At 43.4% G+C, this 22,652-nt stretch overlaps 1 protein-coding gene across 1 annotated transcript in view; it reads right to left on the bottom strand.

Moving 5' to 3' along the window:
- Positions 1 to 5,031: 5,031 nt before the first annotated feature.
- The window catches only part of LOC148841759 (cilia- and flagella-associated protein 99-like), a 28,563-nt gene continuing 10,942 nt past the window's right edge, over positions 5,032 to 22,652 (bottom strand). The window contains exons 4-7 of the mRNA XM_088921299.1: positions 20,370 to 20,464; positions 16,868 to 16,980; positions 15,110 to 15,287; positions 5,032 to 5,229 (exon numbers count right to left, since the gene is read on the bottom strand). Of these exons, the coding sequence (XP_088777425.1) occupies positions 5,032 to 5,229; positions 15,110 to 15,287; positions 16,868 to 16,980; positions 20,370 to 20,464 (584 nt within the window). The remainder of the gene's footprint in view (positions 5,230 to 15,109; positions 15,288 to 16,867; positions 16,981 to 20,369; positions 20,465 to 22,652) is intronic.

Below are 22,652 nucleotides of genomic sequence, written 5' to 3'. Positions count from 1 at the left end.
CACTTTGGTTATTATTATTATTATTATTATTATTAGTAGTAGTAGTAGTAGTAGTAGTAGTAGTAGGAAGACCCCATGCTCAGGTTTGAGCAGCAGTACAGGAGTGTCAGAAGAAATAATATTTTCTCACCACGTCTGCCTGACAGGACAGAAAGGAGCACTGCTCCAGTCTTTGGAGTCATTCGTGTATTAGAAAAATATATACATTTACAAGTTTAATGTCATTACCATCGCTATAATTTTTTTAATTAGATTTCAGAACAACATCAGGTTCTTCATTTAGCTTTCTTCATTGAACACAGTGATTTTATTTTTTAAATCAACGCAGGAAATGGCAAGCTAACCTGAGAGGAGAATAAAGTCTGAAGAAGTCTGATAAGAGCCCATGGGGGAATTGTTCTGCAGGTACTGCAGTTATCTGCACCAGCTCAGAGGGTTTGGGAGAGCGGGTTCCAGAGTGCTGAGGCTGCTGTTTTTTTAAAACTGTTTTTTTAAAACATCTCCTCTCTCACGTTTTCAGGATGTTCTCCCACAAAGCCACACTACAGCAAACTTTCCCCACTCTTTTGGCGCTACAATCGATACGCTTAAAAGAATGCGTTTTGGAAAGCTGAGTCTTTCACCACAAGCTGAGGGAACAGCTCAGGGCTGGGACCCCTCTTCATATAACCCCTCTTCCTGCAATTTCCCTCACGGGATCAATAAAGTATCTATCTATCTATATAACAGGGTCAAGTATTCTGAAGATGCACTTCCTGTCCTGAACATGTTTCAACATGGCGAATGCCTGTCGTTTTTAACGGCTGCAGTTACCCTGGTCGCACGCTGTTCCAAGTCCAGCTCCTGCAGCTGAGAGTCCCAGGCAGTGGTGCCCAGCTCACAGATCGCTCACCTCCAGAATGAGGCGAGGTGCATTGGCAGTGCAAGAGCAAGCACCAGCGGGCTCAGGTGTGCTTGCCTAGCAGCACAGACGTGATTCTCCCGTTAGCAGGACACGAGCGGGACTAGGGAAACGTTTAGGAGTGCGCAGCGGGGCTGTGAGAGCTCTACCACACACCATGGGAGTGCTGCCCACCCCTCTGCCCTTCAGTGTTGAAAGAAGCTGGTCCCCTTCTACCCGCGAAGTGCTTTGCGATCCCTTGAGGAGAAAAGCAATGTGCAAGTGCCGTTACTGTCATTTAACAAACACTGAGCCTCTGCTGCTGCCAGTCCAGGGGGCGTGCCAAGAAGATGAGTGATCTCGTGCTGGTGTAGCCTCCAGCCCTCTGCAGGGACGGGCGAGAGGAACAGGCTGACCTGAAGGAATACTGGCAAAGGTGGAAAAGAAATTGGCTTCCTCGATCCAGGTAGAAACACGTTGTTTTTGCTCTAGTTCTTTCATTTGTCGAGCTTCAGGCCACAAGCACTGTGCAGTCAGTTTTCCACACGGTTAGGCTATCCAAGCAAAGATAGAATTCCACCTTCTGCATTGCTATGAAGCAGAATGGGTAATCAATGCATGCAGGGGGTGCCCGCCGAAATGCTCTGCTCTGTCTGAATAATGCAGAAGTCTTTGCTTGCATCACCATTCTGTGAAGCATCTCAACCATTCTCTTGGTCTTTCCACAGCTTCTGGGAGCAGGGATTTACAGACATGCCTAGAAAGTGTGACAGCTTGGATTAGACACAGTATTGCTGTAAAACGCAGTGTGACACAGGGAGTTATTGTGTACAGGAAGTATCCTGAGGATGAGGCTGAGAGACAACCTGTCAACATTTGTACAAAGGAACAAGTAATAGGTTTATTTCATGCTGAAAAGAGAAGAAAGAAAACACAACGTTTCGGCTGCAGAGCCTTCTTCAGGTGTGGCTTCAGAAGGCTCCACGGCCAAAACGTTGTGTTTTCTTTCTTCTCTTTTCAGCATGGAATAAACCTATTACTTGTTCTTTTGCAGCCTACACATGCTGACGCAGCTCCCCACCTGAACTACAACAGTTGTACAATACCAGCTCTTTAACTACAATTAGCATTATTTTTACCTATTTGCTAAAAACTGAACTCTAGGCCAGACAGCCTCAACTCATAATTGTAAAAAACTCCAAAGTAAGAGCTTTACATTTTGATCTTTCAGTTAAAAAATGTGAGAAGCTGAAATAATATGAAGCAGACAGAGCCAGGGCTTTTGAGGAATGATCTGGACAGACAATTAATTCTGCTTTAACTCTGGAACGAAGCCCTGTCAGCAGACAGCTCTCAGAGCCATAAGGAATATGCAGCCCAAGCTGAATAAATACTCCCTGTCAAACTAAAGGACAAAATCTTAGTAGTGGATTGTCCTACTCTGCCAGGCTGAAATGACTGAACATTTTAGCTCAGAAGAGATAAGACAACAAGGAAACCCGATTCAAGCATTCAAAATCCTCAAAGACACTGACAGAGACAATTCATTGGATGTCTTCATAACCAGGAGTGAACAAACAAAGAGTGTGGGCATTGAAAAAGGAGAACTGGAGGCACTTCTTTACACCAAGGGTTGTGGGAGTCTGATGCAAGCTGACTGATCATGGCGATGAAGCTGATATCCCGTCTTTCCAGAAAAGGCTGGGTGAGACCCTCGATCTGTTAGCTAGTAGCAACCTAATGAGTTAATAGGGTCAAGTGGGCTCCTCGTTTGTTAACTGTCTTAAGAGAGTAACAGCAAATCCAGAGCCCAGGACAAGGGATTATTTTAAAGCTCAGTTTAAAATATCTACAAATAAAATAGGCATTAATCAGCTAGTAAACAAAAGGCATGTATTGTATCTTTAAGGAAGTGGTGAATAATTAAGAAGATGGAGCAGGCTGGTGATCATTATCAACAAGGACACAGTGATGCATACGAGCAATGGCTAAGTGCTAATTAGATTGCTTCCCTTTTGCATCTGCTATTTGTTTAATAAAGTGTGAAATCCCATTACTGTGCCTGGCTGATAGGAGAAAGGAATACTGAGGCAAGACTCCAGCTTCCAATCTTTATCACACACATGACACTGGAATGCTAAAAATGCTTCGTTCACTTTACGGGGCATTTATTTCCAGATTAAGAACACTGATGAAACTGGCTGAAGTTAGGTACAGATTCAGACTATGCGAGTTGCATTTCTATGCTGTGTACGTTTCTCAGCCCCAGCGTGACTGCCGTGTGCTGAAAGACCCTGCTGGTCGTGATCGATAGCCGAGAATGTTGTGGTAGATTTCATCAATAGTGAAAAATAGTCACTGTTGGGTGTCTTTCCACCTTGGACTCAGATTGCTGCATGGACACCTCCCAGAGCTCCCCGAGTCCAAACGACCCTCCTGCCCAGGATATAAATATCATGGGGAGACCAGGGACCACATGAGAGGAAAGAATCCAAAAAACAGCTGTGAAAGAGACACAACCGCAGTACTGACAGAGAGAGAATGCAACACAACACCAGAAGTCCAGGTAATTCAGCAATTAAGTGCTAATGTCAGGAGGAGTAGGAACAAATGACAATAAAAAGACATTACTGCATTGGCAGGCGATTGTGATGTAACTGGAATCAGGGAAACATGGTCAAGAGGAAGCGATGATGATGAATATGACATTAATGCATACACAGCGGTCCCAGGAGACATGGGAGATGGAAGAGATAAAGGAGTAGCACTACACATCGAAAACAGATTTCAGGCACAGGAACCTCATCTGGAGGAATCCAGGGTCTCAGAAAAGAAACTGTCAAATGTTTAAAGAAAACATTCAAAGGGAATAGCGTTCGGAGTATGGACCACTAAATTCAGATATCAATTATAATACCAGAATCAGAGAGATTTTAATCATCCTCACATAGCCTGGAAAAAAACATCAATGTCAAAAGCTGAAAATGAAACATTACAGGTAAATGTACAGTAACATGGTTAGCAATTGCTTTCTTGGTTTTCTTTCAACTCAGGTTAACAGAGCACCTGCTACAGGGATGCCTGTATTGATCTAGCATTATCAAAGTGAAGAAAACAGAGGTTGTAGCTCCATTATGGACCTGTGGTATGGATGCGGCGTGGGTTTTAAGCATGGTTTAGAACAGTACAGGCAAAGGCCAACTCCTCTGAAGATTCCTGTCTGCATGCTGGAATGGTTTAGGGGACCAACACACATAAGCCTGTCCACCCTGATGGACCTGATGGAATCATCAGTGAGTGGAAGGCAACAGGTTAGAGATATTCCACCTGAAGCACAGGACATATTCATCCCAGGAGTATGCAAATGCAAGGCTAGAAAACAATGGGCCAAACAATGTAATAAACCAAGTAAGAAAGACGCACGGAGCAAGAAAGCACTACCTGTTAATCCATTAAAAAGAACACGACCCAGTTAAAGAAAAGGAGTATAATGAACTGCATACCCAAGTGAAAAAGGAAATTAGCAAGGCTGGGAGAGAAAGAAAGCAGTATCACAATGGAAGCTAAAATAAAAACTAATAAGTATTGCTGTTATTTTGTCCCAATATTGCAAAAGAACAATAAAGAAGAATGTGTCTGACAGATAAGAACATGATGCAAACATTGCACTCAGGTGTTCACCAAGGAAACACCTGACAACATGCCTCAGGGTGAGGAAAGACAAGCTCCTACATAATGAACTTCTGCACTGAAGAGGCAGAAGTATTCTACATACCCGAACCACTTAAAATACAGCTCCAGAGCCTTATGAAATTTTACCAATTGTACGTAAAGAAAAAAGAGATGTTATTCATAAAGCATTAAAGAAATAAGAGAAGTTATTCAAAGGACATTGTTACGATCCGTCTTTCAGGACCCTGTGCAGACAGCACAATCCGGAAGGCAGTGAACAGACACGGGGAGGAGACGAGGAACTGGGCTGGTAGATGAACAGGGGGGCGTGACGAAGGCGCTCGGGGGGCTGTGGTCCAGGCAAACAGTCCAAGGGGAGTCCGAAGGGAAATCCAGAGCAGGCAAAATTCCAGAGCCGGGTGATCCAATCCAAGACACACGAGACAAAGTTAAAAACCGGGGCGGGATCCGGCGAAGGGTCAGGGAGATAAATGGGGGAGCGGGACCAGGCGCTCCAAGTCCCGGACTTGGCTGGTTCGGGACACCGATAGGAGGCGAATACCACCTGAGCCGCGGACGTAGGGCGACTCGGTGGTAGGCGGGCCTCCGGACGTCCGTGTTCCAACGCAGAGCCCGGAACAGAGTGAGCACCTGGCTTTTGTAGGGAAGGGCAGGAACTGGGAGCAGGTGCACAAAATCAACTAAGATGTGAAAGAGCCGGAGCCCTTAAGGGCAAGGGATTACAATCGTGACAGACATCAGCAAAAAGCTTCCAGCAGGCTCTCAAGAAAGTGGCTATACATGCTGACTGAGAGAGTGCTAATGTAACTCCCATCAGTGACAAGGGTGACCAAACTAAACTACGTGACAAACCAAAGTAAGGATCACCTGTATGCAAACTGGATTTTGGAGGATAGTAAGGATTTAGAAAAGTTAGGTCTTCTTTAACTAGCCTGTTAGAGGTTTTTGAACAAGCAACATTAGTAATGGATACATAGCATACGATATGGTCACTTTAATTTTCAGAAAGTAAAGATTGTGTGATAAGCATCCTCATAAAAGACTACTTTTCAAGTTGTAGGCGGTAGGCATGGAAGGCAGTTCATGTATTTGGATCAAGAACTGCTTAATGCATGGAAAGCTGAGAGTATAGTTAAGGGATGAATGCTCCAAAAGAGGATGATAGAATTAGAGGAGTGTCATGGTGATCTTTGACCACTGGACCACTGTTCTTCCTGATTTAAACCAATGATCTACACTCTGGTATAGCTAGTGATCTAGTGGTGTCTGCAGCAAAACAGACTACAAACTACAAACAGCAAAGAAGCGAACAAGAAACGTGCAGTTTTACATGCAGTTAGCAAAAATATAAATATATAACAGAAAACACTGAGTTTGAAGAAGCCATTTATGAAAACAATTTAAGTGCTTTTGTTAACACATCATGTACATATTCTGACAATGTGATGAAGCCATAAAAAAGGCGAGAAAAATGTAATAGACTTAGTAGTGTCGAATTTAAATCAAGGGTTGTTGTAATTGAACTGAAGAATGCATTAGTAAGATTTCATTTAGAATACTGTGCACAAATGTGGTTAGCTTGATAATAAAGTGAATATTACCACTCTGAAATCAGTCTAGAGAAGAGCAACCAGGTACATTTTTAGGCTCAAAGTTCTGCCCTACTCTGACTGGCTAAAAACTAAATCTTTTGAACCTCGAAACAGAGAAGACTACGAGGGAACCTGATTAAAGTGTTCAAAATCCTCAAAGGGAAATTGCTGTGTTCGGACCAATTGTAAGCAATCAATGAATCAAAGTTTATTTATCAAATGCACAACAGTACAGTGCGCAGCAGCAGTTGCTGGCAATGAAATGTCTTTTCTACGAGCTCACCGGGGGGGAGTGAAAATCACAAAATTAAGGTTACATAAGAAGGTTACATAATAATAGATAATAATGCAATAGGAATTGAATAAAATAAACTCAGACAAAACTCAATATGAATAGAGCTGCTATGTGTCCAGGGTGTATGCAGTATATTATGTCCAAGTAGCGCTGAATACAATGAAACCTGTATGTCCATGTAGCCATTACGGGTGATTTGCTGAAGGAGCTGCAGCGTGGCTATTTAGCAGTCTTATTGCCTGAATACTTGTGGTCTGATTTACATAGGGCATTTAACACTGAGAATAGGAGGTAGTACTGTGTGTAAAGTACTGCTTACCAGCTAGTAACCACTTCCAGGCTCCCACAAACATGTCTGTAGTCTGGAACAATCTATCCAATCATATTGTCCAAGACGATACCAATTTCTTCGTTCATGAAATGGCTGGATGAGATTCACAGATCAATTAGCGTTCTGAACACTAACGAGCTAGAAGGGGAGAATCGCTTCCTCTAGTCTGTAAACTTGCTTATGCTTGTATTAACTGCCAATGAGCCAACAGATGAGCTCCCAGCTATACTGGAGTTTTATTACAGGGAGCAGGGTGATTTTACGGTTTCTCTTCTCAGTTTATCTATGGATAGCTCTATTCTCCTCCATGCTTTCTTATTCTGATTGCCTCGTTATGAGACATTAAAAGCTACGCATTACAAGGGCTTTTCACCCCATGACTTTCCAGGGACGTGTAGAGCGTGTTGCTATATTCCCGATTTTCATTGCATTGTTTGAATATTTTCTCCTCTGGCTGCTCATATTAATAAGGGATCATCAGTCTTGCTAAGGGAGCTGTATCTGAAGCCCTGTGGTATGCTGAGAGGGTAATCTATGCCAGCTGGTGCTGCAGCGCAGTCACAGAGATAATGCTCAGTTCCTTTGCTTCAGCAGGTTGGGGATGAGAACGGAGCTACTGTTGTGCTCTGATCTGACTAACAGCTGGGCACCATCCATGCTCCAAGCCTGCCAGTTCCCCTGTGGCTGTCTGTACGGGCAGGAGGACTGGCACAGCGATCTGTGGCCCTCTCCAACTCGCTAAGCGCAGTGACATGAAAAATTCAACCTCAGGTGCCATCTATGCTGTTCACATTAAAAGGATCTGTGGCAGCCAGCAAAAGACCAGGACCATTAAACACCAATGTGAACATAATCCAGACATCTCATCATTGAGATCTTGCTGGTTAATTCTCAGGGACATTTCAATTTTCTCTTCACTCCCTCTCTGAATTACTGCAGAGCATGTGTACCTTTGTGCTCCTTAGCACTGATAATAGGCAAAATACTGACGTCTACATACATGTTTCTTACAATGTACAGAAAACACGGTCTTTACTTTTGTACATAGTAACAGAATATGGGCCAATTTTACAGAGAGAGTGTACTGCGGGCCAAGAGTCTTAATAAGCCTCTCCCTTGTGTAACACTGCTTGATAAAGCTTGTGGTCCTCCCATGGATGTGTGGAAGAAACTACAGTTCCCAGGAGGCAATAAAAGGGTATGGTTAAGTAGCTGACACCCTGGATATGAGGTACACCTGTTGTTAAATGAGCCTGTATCTTAGGGTATATAAGGAGGTGGCAAACACACTCCTGAGTCTTTCGATAAGCTCTGATCTTTTGCTGCAGGTTCGTTTACCAAACAAGAACAAGATGCTTGAAATAGAAACTGGTGAAAAGGACAAACAAAACTCTGAATTTTTGAAGGGTCTAAAAATGCTTGTTGGCAGATGTTTAACGGACATTGCCATTCCAGAGATTATTAGTGCCCCTCCTAACTCTACAGGTGCTGGTGCTTTCGAGACCTAGAAATCCTCCAGACACACCAGCCTCCAAGAACTATTAACAGTAAGATACGGATCTGTCAAGGTCACTGATCTGGAATTCGGAATAATGAAAAATCCAAGCAATTGTAAGAGACGTGAAAACGTTATGAAACCATCCCCATGGTGGAGTTGTGATCAGGGCTGCTGCCTTAGCTCTTGGGTCTTGGGCTTGATTCGGGGAGGGGTACATGTTCTTCCTGTAGTCACGCGGGTTTTTTCTGGATACAAAGACATTGTGGCTAATGAGTGACTCTGTATGCCTGTACTGTATGTGTGTGTTACCCTTACAGGAATAAGCAACGTTCTGATAATGGATGGGTAGACTTCAAAATGTTTCAGTGCCATTGACCATAAAAATACAACTGCACTGGGACAGGTATCAAATTTGTCTTTCACAAGTTCACAGTTAGCTAGGCAGATCTTTTGAAGAAGGGGCAGAATAATATTACTCTTGCTGTCTGACGCCATGTAACCATTTAATCCTTGAGAGAACAGGTTTGATTTGGTCTATTTTACTAGTAGTAATTTACTATTGGAATTACTGTATTTTCTAAGGATGGATCACATGGCACCTTACCTCATTCAGAGTGATATTATAATCATTTATTATAAAGTGATTACATGCATCAATACTATACTTGTATCAACTATTTATGCCACATTTATGATGCATTTCTGTATCACAGGATTATATGATTTCTTTATTTCTTGATTGTTGTTCTATTACCCCTTTTCATCATAGGCTAAGCTTCTCATCTCACTGCAGTTCTAGTTTTCTGTGGGCTTAAAAACAAGACTCCTCTCACCTTCCTGTTGGTATCTGTTCACTATATAAGCCCACTCTGAGGCACATTACCAAGGAGAACAGAATTCCACCTATGCCACTGTGGCCTCTGAGACACAGAGTAATATATCAGCACCACTGCACAGAGATAGCACAGAGGCCAGTTCAGTACTCCCATTGAGCAGCTCCTTCAGAAGCAGTGCTTTGCTTCTCATACTATGATCTACTCTGCAGCATATCCACCAAGTAAACACCCTGAGGTACAGACGCCAACCACAACTGTTCTGTCACCGTGCTATTAACATAATGTGCTGGGAACAGACCTCACCTGCTGGGCTCTGAAATATTAATTGGATTACTGTTATGCACTAGTGCCTACTAGCACCACTAATAGTACCCTGTATTTATTTAGCACTTTTCAAGTGTTTTACATCCAAGAGTCCAACATCATCTGCCACTGGAGTGCAGCATCCCCCTGACGTTATGTAAAAACAGCCCCACTGTGTCCTCAGGAGATCACATGGAGAAGTCAGAAATTTCTTCAGCAAATTAATTAAACAGGAATTTTATGGAAACCTAGGGTGCAATTTATCCAGGCACTGGGGTTAACACTCCTTCTGTTTAATGATGAAGTAGAGGTAAGGCCGCCACCTACTGGTCCTCCAGCACCATTGCAGCAGTAACCTGGTCTTCTCTGGAGATCTGCCATCCTAGGACTGACCAGGCACAGCTGCGCTCAGCTTGCTGAGATCTGATGTGAGCAAGCTAGAAGGATGTAATGCTGCTGTCAATAAAACTCTTATCTACAAGCTTTGTTCTTTTCCATATTTGTGTAGCATGACCTATAATTTTCACTTTTGTTTAAAGTCTTGCTCCATTTATATTTTCCGTTAATCAAAACAGTAGTTACACTAAGCTTCAGGAATTTACCTGCACAGAATGCTCTAAGTAGCCGTTTACTCTGGCCAGTAGATACAAATGCACCCCCTGCTCAGAAACACAACCTTATCAAGCTGTAAAGCAGATAACGAAGAATCAAGACCCAGGGAAAACATTGCTCAACTGACGTTACTATAAGTCCATTATCTAGACCGGTGTTTCCCACTTTCATAAACATAAACGCTCCGCGGCACTCCGCTGGCCTCTTGAAAACACACGCCCAGAGCACATTATTATTAGTAAACAAAACTCTTTGCAATACTAAATCTGAGTTTTTCTCGTTGGCGCCTTAACCTGGCAGCTGGCGACATTGAAACAGGGAGCTCTCGCTCAGCTGCTCTCTCACCGTCTGTCTTTATGTTTGATGACTCCTATATCAACAGTCTTTTATCTCATGCATATACACCGAACATGCCACACGGCACTTTGGTTACTCTCTACCAAACAAATATATAAACAATATTTAATACAGTCATTTTTTATTTCTTGCATATGTGACTGTTCCAAAATTCTGCTGCGCAGACAATAATGTCTGAAGGCACACCACTGTCTTGCGGCTCACCGGGTGAGAAGCAATGATCTAGTCACTACATCGCTGTCGTGGTATTTTAATTACTGTACCACATTAATCTGTTCTGAGCAGCAGGGTGCCACACTACAGTCAGCCAGTCTAAGTGCGGCATTCCTTCCCCCGGAGAATGAATAATTAAGGCCGTGTTTTCATTTGTTCCTGACAAATTTCCTCACGTTTTAATGTCTTTTGTGATTACACAGTTTCTTAAATTAAACTGACAACAATCCCGTTAACCCACAGTTTGTCTGGGCCAGCTGAGGGAAATAACAAAAGTCTGTTGTGTTTTCTCTGATCATATTTTGCCACATTTTGCGCACTTCTCTGAAGAATCCTCCCAGCTATCTCATTATTGATTTGCTGCGATTTGTTTTGATCAGTTTGACGAACGCTCCTTCAGAGGGAGCAGTTTGTTGGTGCGGTGGAGGTACTGTAGCTGTGTCCTCTATACGCAGAGAAGAAAAAGACACACAGTCATGTTCTGAGACTGATACCAGCAAATTGTTCAGTCTTGCTGTGTCATTTTTATCTGCACTTTAATTAAGAAACAAACATAATTGATGTTAAAAATATGCCCAAGGGGGCATAATTCAATAAAGTATCGCTGAACTGAAATTATTGAAATAAAGTTGGTCAGTGGATATGATTTAAGAAAGGTTACAAACGAGCGAAGGCCACTCAGCCCATATGGTAGTCAGTAGTTCATTCATCTGTGGATCTCGTCCAACTATTTCTTGAAAGATGCCAGGATATCAATTTCAACAACATGTCTGGGGAGCTTGTTTCATACTCTCACGAGCCAACTATTTTAGTGCCATGAATACAGTACATCTATCCATTTTTTAACTGCTTCATCCAATTCAGGGCTCGCGCTGCGGAGAAGCACGGCACTACTTCACCAAGCGACGGGCACAAGGCACAGTGCACCCTGGATGGGATGCTGTGACTCTCCAGCAGGAACTGGGGGTGTCCAGTGCCATTCCAGGGAACAGAGACCCTGAACTCAGTCCCCAGCTGTCTCAGCAGCAGGGTGACCAGCCGTGACTCCACCACCCTCGGCTCTCCAGTTCTGACTCACGACTCTAAGCTTCCTTGCTAGGGTGCAAGAGGGGCACCTGCAGGTGCTCTGCCATTGGCATCTTGAAAAAGCGCAGAGTGAAAGAGCAGAGGTCCGAACGCCTTTCTCGGCGCGGTGCGTGGCCAGGCGTGGTGGAGAGAAGCGCTCAGGCTGCTCAGCGCCAGACGGCGCCCTGGCTGTTCTTTCTGCGCCCTGGCAAAGTGGCGCAGGCCTGGGAGCTGCTGGAAGGAAGATCTCTCAGCAGACGAGGTGTGTGTGTTGTCAAGCTGAAAACACCATATTGTCCAGCAGATTCAAGCCTCTGAAGGCATGCTGCAATAGGGGTGGCTACAGCAGTGATGAGGAGTAATCTTCAAATACTGTATAATGTTACACTTAAGGTATATAATCAGCCTACTGCTGTCAAACACTGCTGGTGACCTGCCTTACTCTTTCAAGGGCAGGGTCTCAATTAAACTGTTTCTCATAATTGGGTGCCAAACATTTGGTAGAAACGATCCCTCTTACGAGACAAACTCTTTTCTGTCATTTTGACCATTGTAGCTTGTCACACTTCATTCTGTTGTGAGGGGGCAGACAGTGCGAGGATCATCTTCATCATCTAAAGCAATCCCTGGGTCTCCAGTCTGGGTCTCTGGCTGCACGCCCCTGCCCTGTCTGTGCCGGGGAGCAGGGTGACCCCCATGGAACCAGAATCTCCCAACACTGTTCTGAAGAGTGTGGAATCATTCATCACTATGGTAGTATGACTCATCTCTTCATAGGTCCCATTATAAAATATCTGAAGTGTGGAAAGATTGCTTTCGATACATAACGAGTAAGTGGTGCTGCATGTTCCTTTTGCCGGCAAATGGCACCGAGTAACGCAGTCACTACCAGCATTTACCAGGCACTGTTCTACATTTCTCTCTGCTTTCATGCACAGATGACAATGTCTGCAGATCATCCCAATCTGCTGTCATGCCAGATTTGTTTTGTGTTTAATTACGGAACAATAACTGTATCGCAATCATGTTAGGGAAGCATCCAAGTGATTTTATTATTTTAGTATTTACTTTGTATTTTATCTTGCGTTTCATTACTGAACAGTACAAAGCAATAAAATGTACAGTACAGTCCCAGCTTACATAAAACTCCGGTTACATAATGTTCTTGCTTAATGGAACTCTTCTGCAGAAATAATTCAGGAACACCTGATAAAGCCTCATACTGGCTGCTCATGAGTTGCTGATCTTGAGCCTTCTGATAATATTTTTGAAGATTTTGATCAAAATCAGTGTAAATTAAATATGCTAAACAACAGCCCCTGATTCCCACCCAAACTGAGCTGTATGGATAATAGCCCCAGCTGTGGTAAAAAAAGAGAACACTAGTAGAGGTTTTGAGGCAATTGCTGATACTCATACATTTTAATTAAAGATTTTGTCAAGAATATCTAAGTTAGTTGTTTATAGAACATATCTTTTACATATATATCTTACAATGATCACCTTTCGGGTTTATGGTACGTTTTAAGAGCATGCATTTGCTAGGAATTTTTCAGAATTAATTAGCTTTTGTTGTTTCAAGATGCTTAGAATTGCAGTACCTTCTAAAGAGACTTCCAACTCCAAATATATACTGTATTAATATGCTTTAGTTTGATCCACAGGGTAAAGTGTTTTAAGTCTTGGATGCTGAAAACCCAATGCTCATTGTGATGTAATTTTACAGAATTGTTCAGAGGCATACAGAGGCCTTTGACCCAAATCCCATTAATTATACAAACTGCAGAATAGCAAAAAGTGTTTCAGTAGTACAGTGAAAGTGCTATTATTAACCCAGTATCTGTTTAAGAAGCTCCCTTTAGCCAATGACAGCCCTGTGACTGGAGACACCACCGCAAGGTGATGAGACACACTGGCCAGAGACATTCATAGCTGCCAGGGGGCAAACACAGGCAGGAAACTGCTGAATAATACATCTCCTCTGAGCACGAGTCGGCATCCGCGGCAGCGAGAGCAGCCTTCTTCTGAGCAGAGGAGGGTAAACTGAGACCGAGAGCTCTGTACCGAGAGTACAGAGGAAGACCCGCTGTACGCACACAGGGGAGAGAGTGGCGTGTACTACAGACCCCAGGGCTCTTGTGTTAGAGCCATTTCTATTCATCATTGACAGTGCTGGTTTATCTGACCTCCTTTTAAAAAAACAGAGCCAGAATGTTTGTCCTAATTCGAGATCAACATTTCAGAGTCTCAATGATCCTTGACTCCAATTACTTTTTTATAAGCGGGACCCTGCTTTTGAACCCTTGAGCAGGGGTTAGGTGAACCATCTACAGTAGGTTCACTCAGTAAATAATCATCGGTATAGATGGGTACTTTCTGGGTCTTCACTGTAAATGAAGGTACAGTAAATGAGGGTTGGCTCACAATTGACTTATCTGGTAATATAAAGGACTTCTAGAAACACTTTATTAAAGCTTTCCAATATAGTACAAATAAGTGCACAATAGACTTCTTTGTCACAACTTGAATAATGAAGTTAATAAAACCAACTCCAGCAGTTAAGGACGCTCTCACTGGGAAAACAATTAACTGCAAAAACATTATTGTCTTTTATTTATTTTCAGATAAACAATTCCAGACCTGGATATTTCTCATTTCCCTTACTCGCACACCTTACACAGGATTATAATCAATATAATATTTGGCTGAATGACCCCTATCCTTATCTATGACTGCTGGCTGCTATCACATCCTCAAAGCCTGATATAATAAGAGTACGGTGATCTAGTTATTCTGGGGCATGCATTTGCTTAAAACCTATTTTTCGGATCCAATTTTCAAAGCATACTACAGTGTTCAGGTAACACCTGTCCAAATGACTTAAAAGAACAGGAACAGTCTAAAATGGGAACATGCCTTTCAGCATATCAGAACCACTGCTGTCCCTAAAAGCCTGATGAAAACTCTCTTATCTATACACACAGGTGTACTGCCTCAGTCACATCTCTGGGTCAATACCTAAGCTATCTGAACGGTCTGAGCACAAAAAGAATGACCATCTCATCTACGCAATGTACAGTATATAGGATTCCTAAAGACAGATACACAGAGGCACCAATAGCTATTTCAATTAACTCAATTTCTATGAGCTGGTGGTAACATTACTCAGCAGCTCTCTGATTTTGGGTCAGATTCACAAAACATTTATAGTAGAGGAAATATGATAAACAATATCCTAAATACAGCTTGCTATGATAAATTTTAAAACTAAACTAAAACTAGTCTTCATGTCCCGAAGCAGAGCTGCTGCAGGCATTGGTGCACAGAGTGCTGCAAGCAAACAGTTTTGTACTGCTTCGCCACACGCAAAGCTGTTGTAAACTTGGCAGAGCCGGTTGCAAACAGTTTGTCTGGGAGCTGGCACCAAGGCTCACCGGCTTGTGTCTCTCCTGCTGGGGGATCAGCTCTGGCAGGGGGATGGCGCGGGGCTTGGGTCTCGTCAGACTGAACTCCCTGGGCTCCGTGTGCTTCTTGGCGGCTTTCTTCAGGGGACTCCCACGAGTCACTCTGTCAGACAGCTGGGCCATTAAAGTCTCCATCTTGGGCTGCCACCTGAGGGACATACGGGGACATACGGAGGACCGTGAAGCATGGATACAGCCTATTCCTATTCCGGAACAAGAAAGAGGTTTATTCCTTGCTGATAAGAGAAGAAAGAAAACACAACGTTTCGGCTGTGGAGCCTTCTTCAAGTGTGAGAAAGATAGAGCAGTCAGCAAAGATAATATAGCGTGGGAAAACACAAGCCAGGAGAGAGGAGGAGACCGCTTCAGAGAACATGTTCGGGCTGTGAAGATGAAAGATTTCTCCAAGCCCATAGTTTCTCATTTCACCTCTGACGGCCATGATCACACTGATCTCTCCGTCTGCGTTCTCAAAGTAGGGTTTCCTAACTCCTATAGCGGAAAGACATCAGAAACTGAAACTTGTTTCACACCTTCCCCCTTCTCTCAACTACAGACTTGTTTTCTTCTAGTTCTCTCTCTTCATTTGTAGGTTTCCTTTCCCACCTCTCCTCACCTCTCTCGACCTCACACCACTCGATTGGCCACTCTGCCTCTCCCCAGCGCCCGCCTCCTCCTCTCTCCTGGCTTGTGTTTTCCCATCCTATATTACCTTTGCTGACTGCCCTATCTTTCTTACACCCGAAGAAGGCTCCACAGCTGAAACGCTGTGTTTTCTTTCTTCTCTTTTCAGCTTGGAATAAACCTCTTAGTTGTTCCTTTGCAGCCTGCAGCCTTTGCAGTTCCTCTGATGCAGCTACCTACCCGAACTATTCCTGTTCTTATTCCTTTAAATTCTGTATCTGAACAATCAATCGATACTTGCTGTAGAAATCTAGCTGGTGTCATTGTGCTTTTCCCTTTCAGTTGTCCATGTGAGGCGGGACAATGGTTTGCAACCTCCTGCTGAGCAGACACGTGTTACAACCCTGTCCTCCAAAATCTGTCACTATTTCATGCACCTGGGGTATTACTGTGCTTCGGGGCACACTAATTTACCTTCTGTAACCAAAAAAGAATTAAAGCCTTCCTTCCAGCCATGCTGAAACCATCTTTCCTAGCCACAGAAAGGCTTACTGACTTGTCTAAAGGCACAAGATTCAATCAGGGATTTCAGGGACTAATCACAAAACCTTTTTATTATAAAACCCGAAGCAGAAAAGTGAAAGTAATAGAGGTGTTTCAGCATCATTTAAGAGTGGCTTTCAATACATTAATTATAGACTCTATTTTGCAGCCTGCAGTTCTGATTAAATTTAGGCCAGGACACTGCAGTACAGAACTATACTAATATATATCATGCTGTTAAATTAAGTGAGAGGTGACTCCTTTCTCATTCACGTTCCCAGTGGCACTTTTCAGAATTATTCTTTATGCAGACAGCACAGTAAAAGTCTTTTTTGAAATGTAAAACAGTTAGGAGGACAGAAATGCAGTGTAGTGTCTGTGACATGTTGCTTACCAATTTATCCTTACACTGAGTACGGTTAACATGTGTCTATCACTTAGAAATGTTCTTAAAATAACATAACAAACAACGTGAAAATGTGTGCTGTTTATGGCCTGAGTCTGCTGTGTGTTTTCGTGAAAGAAAACAGAAGAGAATTGCTTCCGGTTTGTTGACAGTACCTCAGCAGCGGTGTGATCCAGTTATTTTCCACATACGGAGCATCATAAATGTGACTCCATTCGTCCTTAATCCAGGTGCTCAGGTTCGTGACGTCAAAGAAGAACCCCAGGAACTGTGAAAAAACGCAGAACCCATTTACCTAAGACACCCATTGGTCACACTCTAGCTGCAGTGCCCAGATTAAACTCTGGAAACCTGCTGAAGATCTACTGTATACCTATAGTCGTTAAATAACACAATCCAAAGCAAAAGTCCAAAGCATTAAATTTGACTAAAGTTGAAACCAATAAAGTGAAACAAAGACCAAATAAACAAAAATCAATTTGTTGATTACACTTATGTATACTGTATGCACATTATTTACACAGATGGATTGTACTGTACTTGAACTTCAGTCTAAATTGAAAAATTTGGGGGTGATATCTGATTCAGGCTTGACATTGACCCACTAACACGTCGGTATCAGTGGTTCACAGTGGGTTTGTCTGCAATAAAGGACTTGATCGTAGCTGGTGTGAACATCTGTCCCTGTCGGGGACAGGCTCATTGTAGTACTAGCAATCTAATCAGTGAAATTCCTCTGTTCCTCCAAAAGCTATGTTTGCTGCTTAGCCACACATATTCTTCCAGAAAACAATGCCTAACTCAAAAAGAAGAAATCTGGCAATCAGAACAAGAGGTCGGGCTCGAAGATTGCAGGTCGGAGCCTGAGTCAAGTTACTAGCTGACTCTGCCGGGGATTACCCAAGTGGACTGGTCAGGTGGTGCTCTCCCACGTCTGAGATTGAGCGCCCCCCTGTGGCCTCACAGGTGCTTGCAGGCGTGCAGTGCTTCTTTTCCAATCAGCACCGAACCTCTAGTAGGTCCAAAGGGGCTTCTTAGACAGCCTAAGCGCAGAGGGAAATGGATCTTGCGGAGGAACCAACAGATGGAATCTGGGAACAGGCTGAAATCAGGAGCCGGGAAGTCAACCCAAAGACAAATACAACACAAGAAGCAGGGGCAAGGAAACTAGCAGTAATCAGGAGAAAATAACAAGAAAACAACACCAAGGGGATAAACGGACTGAAATAAAGCAGAAACAAGATAAGAAGCAAGAAGCCTACAACTCAAGGAAAAACCATGTAAGTGAAGTCCAGAGCTCTAGCTACGGGTATACAAGGCTAAGCACTGAAGAGAATGAGAGCACAGTTTATATAAAGCTGAGGAAGGTGAAAAGCCCCCAGTACACTGGGCAGCCCATGATTGGCTAGGGCGTAACGTAGCTGTCTGCGTGGACTGCGTCTGTGCTGCGCAGCTGGGCCAGCAGCCAGTGCTAGAGGCGCCCTCTGGCAGGGAGGAGGTGGAACTGCAAAAGTAGGGGGTTGTGTTGCCTGTCACGTGTTCAAAGACGGAACGCCTCAAAGGTGGGCATGTCAGTGGTATCTGCCAACACTTCCTCATTCTTCCCAGGCGACACGTAAAAACACACAACTGCCGATTCCATATCAGGTGTGTTTAACAAGAAATAATTGGCCATTCTAAAAAAAAAATGATCTGAACGGTTACCGTGCTTGCCCTGAAGGTATTTAATTCCCGTTTTACATAAGCCACTATCGCATCTTCTCAATAACTTAATCTCCCATTTCTTAAACCTGCTGCTTCTAGCAAAGCAATTGCAAATTTCTGATATAGATGCCCATTTTATTGTTCAGTTGAATACTGTTTAATTTTGCAAAAGCCAGCCTCTGAATAGCTCAATGTAATGAGCAATTTAATATCCTGCATTTTTCTTGCCTTGAGATTACATACTCCCTCTCAGGTCTAGGATGGTGGCAGATATGAGAGCTCATTTTGCATTTTAATTTCAAATGCATTCTCATACTGGGCCCACTCTGTATGGAAACACAGCTCACATTTAAAAAACAACAAAAATCAATCTGAGGCTGCGAATAACTGCATGACCCCTTTGAACAGTCTCAGTCTACACATAAATTTCAGTGAGTTCCTTTTTAAGAACACTAGGTGAATTCTGCATCAAGATGTAAAAATATTTTTTCCAACTGTGGAGCATTTTTCACGTGTGTGGGGGGATGAGAGAGGGAGTATATTTTTACTGGCATCGCCTCTGACTGACTGTAAAAATCTAATTGCGTATAGACAGATGGTAATGAAATATTCCTGAGCATCGACAATAGGAAAGAGATCATTCCTAAGGGAAGGCAGTGATACAGGAGAGAGCAATTGTGTCAACACACGCATAATAACTTAACTGATCATCTTACTCATGCTGTGAGCTTAAGATCTTCATCAGAGCAGGAAGAGATGAGAGGAGACCCTTCAAGCCCGCAGAGTTCACCTGTTTCTCTCACTCTCACTGTTTGCCTGCACTGCGGGCCACCCCCTAACACCACCACCAAATATAACAGACCCTCTACATCCCCCTAGAAAGAGGCAATCAATTTTAGAGCAGCCAGGTATGTAAATAAGATGCACTTTTATCACCACCTCCCGCAATCACACACAAGCCTCCACCAATTCCAGAAGGCGCAGACTTCGGAATCAATTATCCAATCAGCCCTCCCGATCAGTGCCACACCTCCCAGCTCCAGAGTGTTTAACAGCAGCACACAGCTGCTTCAATGCCCAGTGTTGGGCTTCCCTGCTGAGCTTCACGTCTTGCCATCACAGCGATTCTCCTGATCTCCCTATTGTGTGTTTCTGGTTCCCGGACCTCCATTCCCCTCGACCACGATTCCGGATCTCGATTAAATACACCTAGTACATCTGTTTTTTTTTAGACCCCTGCTCCTCCTAGGCTTCTCGCTACCGCATTGGGTCCATCTACTATCAACTCCGCCACGCCTTGGCGTAACACCTTTTTATCAGCAATCCAACGTGAGGCTTGTAGATGATCTTTGTCTGTCCTTCCTGTTCTAGATATTTGAGCTGAAAATAGAAGCTTTACACTTCTAACATATGCAGACAGAAATATAGATACCGTAGGTGTAGACAATATTTATCATTTTTATAATGTGAGTCTTGCTGGCAGCTGGGGTCTTGTTTTTTTCCCCTGGTCATGAATTTCCACAAACACAAAACGGCCCGACGTGGAGATTGCACCAGCCATCGTACCTGACTGACAGGTAGACCTTGTGCAGACGCAGTGAGCGGAGAGCAGTCACTGGGAGATCCCACAAAGAGCATTTCAAAGCAAAGAGCAAGTAGGAAGATGTAGGACTGGGGAACTGGGGCAGATTGCATGAATGCATCACAAATACGTCAAACTACTGAAGGTATCGGATCATATCTGTCACTTGCTAAGCTAGCATAGAAAATTAATCGATAATAGAGAATGCTATTTCAACCCCTCCTTTGGCTCACTATGGCTTCAGAGTTGGTCCCTGGTATTTGTCTGCAGAGCACAGGAATTTTTCACAGTTGATTGGAGTGATGTAACGTGCACTGACAAATTTGTCTTTTCAGAAACCACAGAACTGCAAGAGTGACACTCGTTGTTACCTTATACATCTTGTTGACGTCCTGGGATTTGACAATGCTGCTGAAGTGCGGCAAACCAAGCTCTTCCAGGAGAAACGTGGCCAGGTAACATATGACTGAGGAAACAAAGAGAAACCATGGAATGCCGTACGCACAAGTGATCAAACACAGTGGATCTAGCACGCTCGCACAATGACCAGGATTGTAGAGAACAATACAAGCTTTAGTCAAGAAAATGAAATGTCCTCGTGTTCAGAGATGAAGACGTATCTTATCTGCAAAGTCAGATGTTGCACAGGATGAAAGAAAAATAGAATTCGAATTTTTATTGACTTCAAATGGAAAGTGTAGCAGGTCGGGGTGTCACGCTGGCGAGAAGGTTTTCCTGTGAAAGGCTCTTGTCATATTTTTCAAAGAAGAGGCGTGTTTTCTGTGCAGGGACAGCAGGGCTAACCACTGCGTCACCATGCTGCCCTCTGTTAGACACGTTTCACTGTATTGCGCATCAGTATTAATAATAATAATAATTGCTTACACCTATATAGCGTTTTTCTGGACACTCCACTCAAAGTGCTTTATAGGTAATGGGGACCCCTCCACCGCCACCAGTGTGCAGCCCCACCTGGATGATGCAACGGCAGCCATAGTGCACCAGAACGCTCCCCACACACCAGCTCTCAGTGGGGAGGAGAGCAGAGTAATGAAGCCAGTTAAGACTGGGGATTATTAGGAGGCCATGATTGGTAAGGGCCAATGGGAAATTACAACCTTACTTCGAGAAATGCCCTGGGGTTTTTAATGACCACAGAGACTCAGGATCTCAGTTTTACGTCTCATCCCCGCCACTATATTGGGGCATTAGGACCCACATAGACCGCAGGGTGAGCGCCCCCTGCTGGCCCCACTAACACATCTTCCGCAACAACTTTAGTTTTTCCCAGGAGGTCTTGCATCCAGGTACTGGCCAGGCTCACACCTGCTGAGCTTCAGTGGGCTGCCAGCTGGGAGCTGCAGGGTGATATGGCTGCTGGCCATAGTATGGAGACTTTCGTCAGGTACTATGCAGTACTTAAGAAATTCATTTTAGTTCATACACAATATGTGTATATGACTGATGGCAAAACCTATCGCAGGCTTATGTTGCAAATGTTATAGTGCTGATGGTTTTTCATAGTCTTATGATTGTGTCAGATCCCAGAGAGCAATAAATGTCACAGCTTAGAAAACTAGATTTTTTTTACACATTCCCTTCTCTTTACCATTACAGGGCAATTACATCAGCCACAGTTAGATATTAGAACAAGCATGGTACAATTGTCATTTCTTTATCTCTGTAATCTATATTTGTGCCTCATTAATTCTCTGCTCCTGATGTGTTTATCTTTGAAAAGCCATTTTTCTTGCCCTGACACAGTCTGGTTGTTTTAATTGCCCCTCCTTGTACTGCATTTCAAAATGACACGCGGCACCTCGTCACATGGCTGCATCAGGAGCACGTAAAAAAAAATATATTTTCCTCTCACTTCTTATTACTTTGTTAATAGAGATAAACATTTATTCCCTGACTACATTGCTGTTATCATTACAGCACTCACTGGTACGAGGAAGAAGTTCATAAAAAAAGAGATTAAACTGCAATTCACACTAGTTGAGGGCTGGAGGTGCAGAAGCTGAAGTCAGCTGAGCGCAAGAAAGCAGGAGAATACGCAGAGCAGACTTCATCAAGCGCTCCAGACTGCTGTTCTAATGAGCACTCCAGGCTCACTTAAAAACCCATTGCTCGTTTTGCTGAGCACTCAGCTGTCCTCATCCATATTCAAATACTTGTATGTGCACTTAAATTCTATTCTGTTTTTGCTATTGTTCATCGATGTGGGTGGAATTCGCACTGATTTCATGTTCATGTTAGTGTTCCACAGTTTTAATTCTGACCTCTTTGTGCGCTTCGAAGCAGGCCTGTGGTCCCTCGTGACATGTTGCATCAGAGATTCACTCGTGAGTAAATCAGTTAACACTGGCCAGTATACCTGATGTCAAGCTACTGTAACTAACTTGAGTTACTAGTGAATCTCTAATCTGAACACCGTGCAGTAGCAGTTTTAGGAAGCAGAGCCTCAAATACACCATTTCATTCTAACTAGAGACAGTTCCATTTACACCTACTATATATGTCTCAACATCTTAACAAAGAAGCACAAATGTCAGTTTCTAGCTTTCCTATTGATGATTTTTTTTCCTGCTGTGCTTCCTCCTGCATGTGGTCTGGGTGAATCTCTTTTGTTGATTTATCCTAGAGTGCAACAT

The sequence above is a fragment of the Atractosteus spatula genome, chromosome 1 (assembly GCF_055471065.1).
Source record: "Atractosteus spatula isolate fAtrSpa1 chromosome 1, fAtrSpa1.hap1, whole genome shotgun sequence".
NCBI classification, from domain to species: Eukaryota; Metazoa; Chordata; class Actinopteri; order Semionotiformes; family Lepisosteidae; genus Atractosteus; species Atractosteus spatula.
This window is presented reverse-complemented; position numbering and strand designations above follow the sequence as displayed.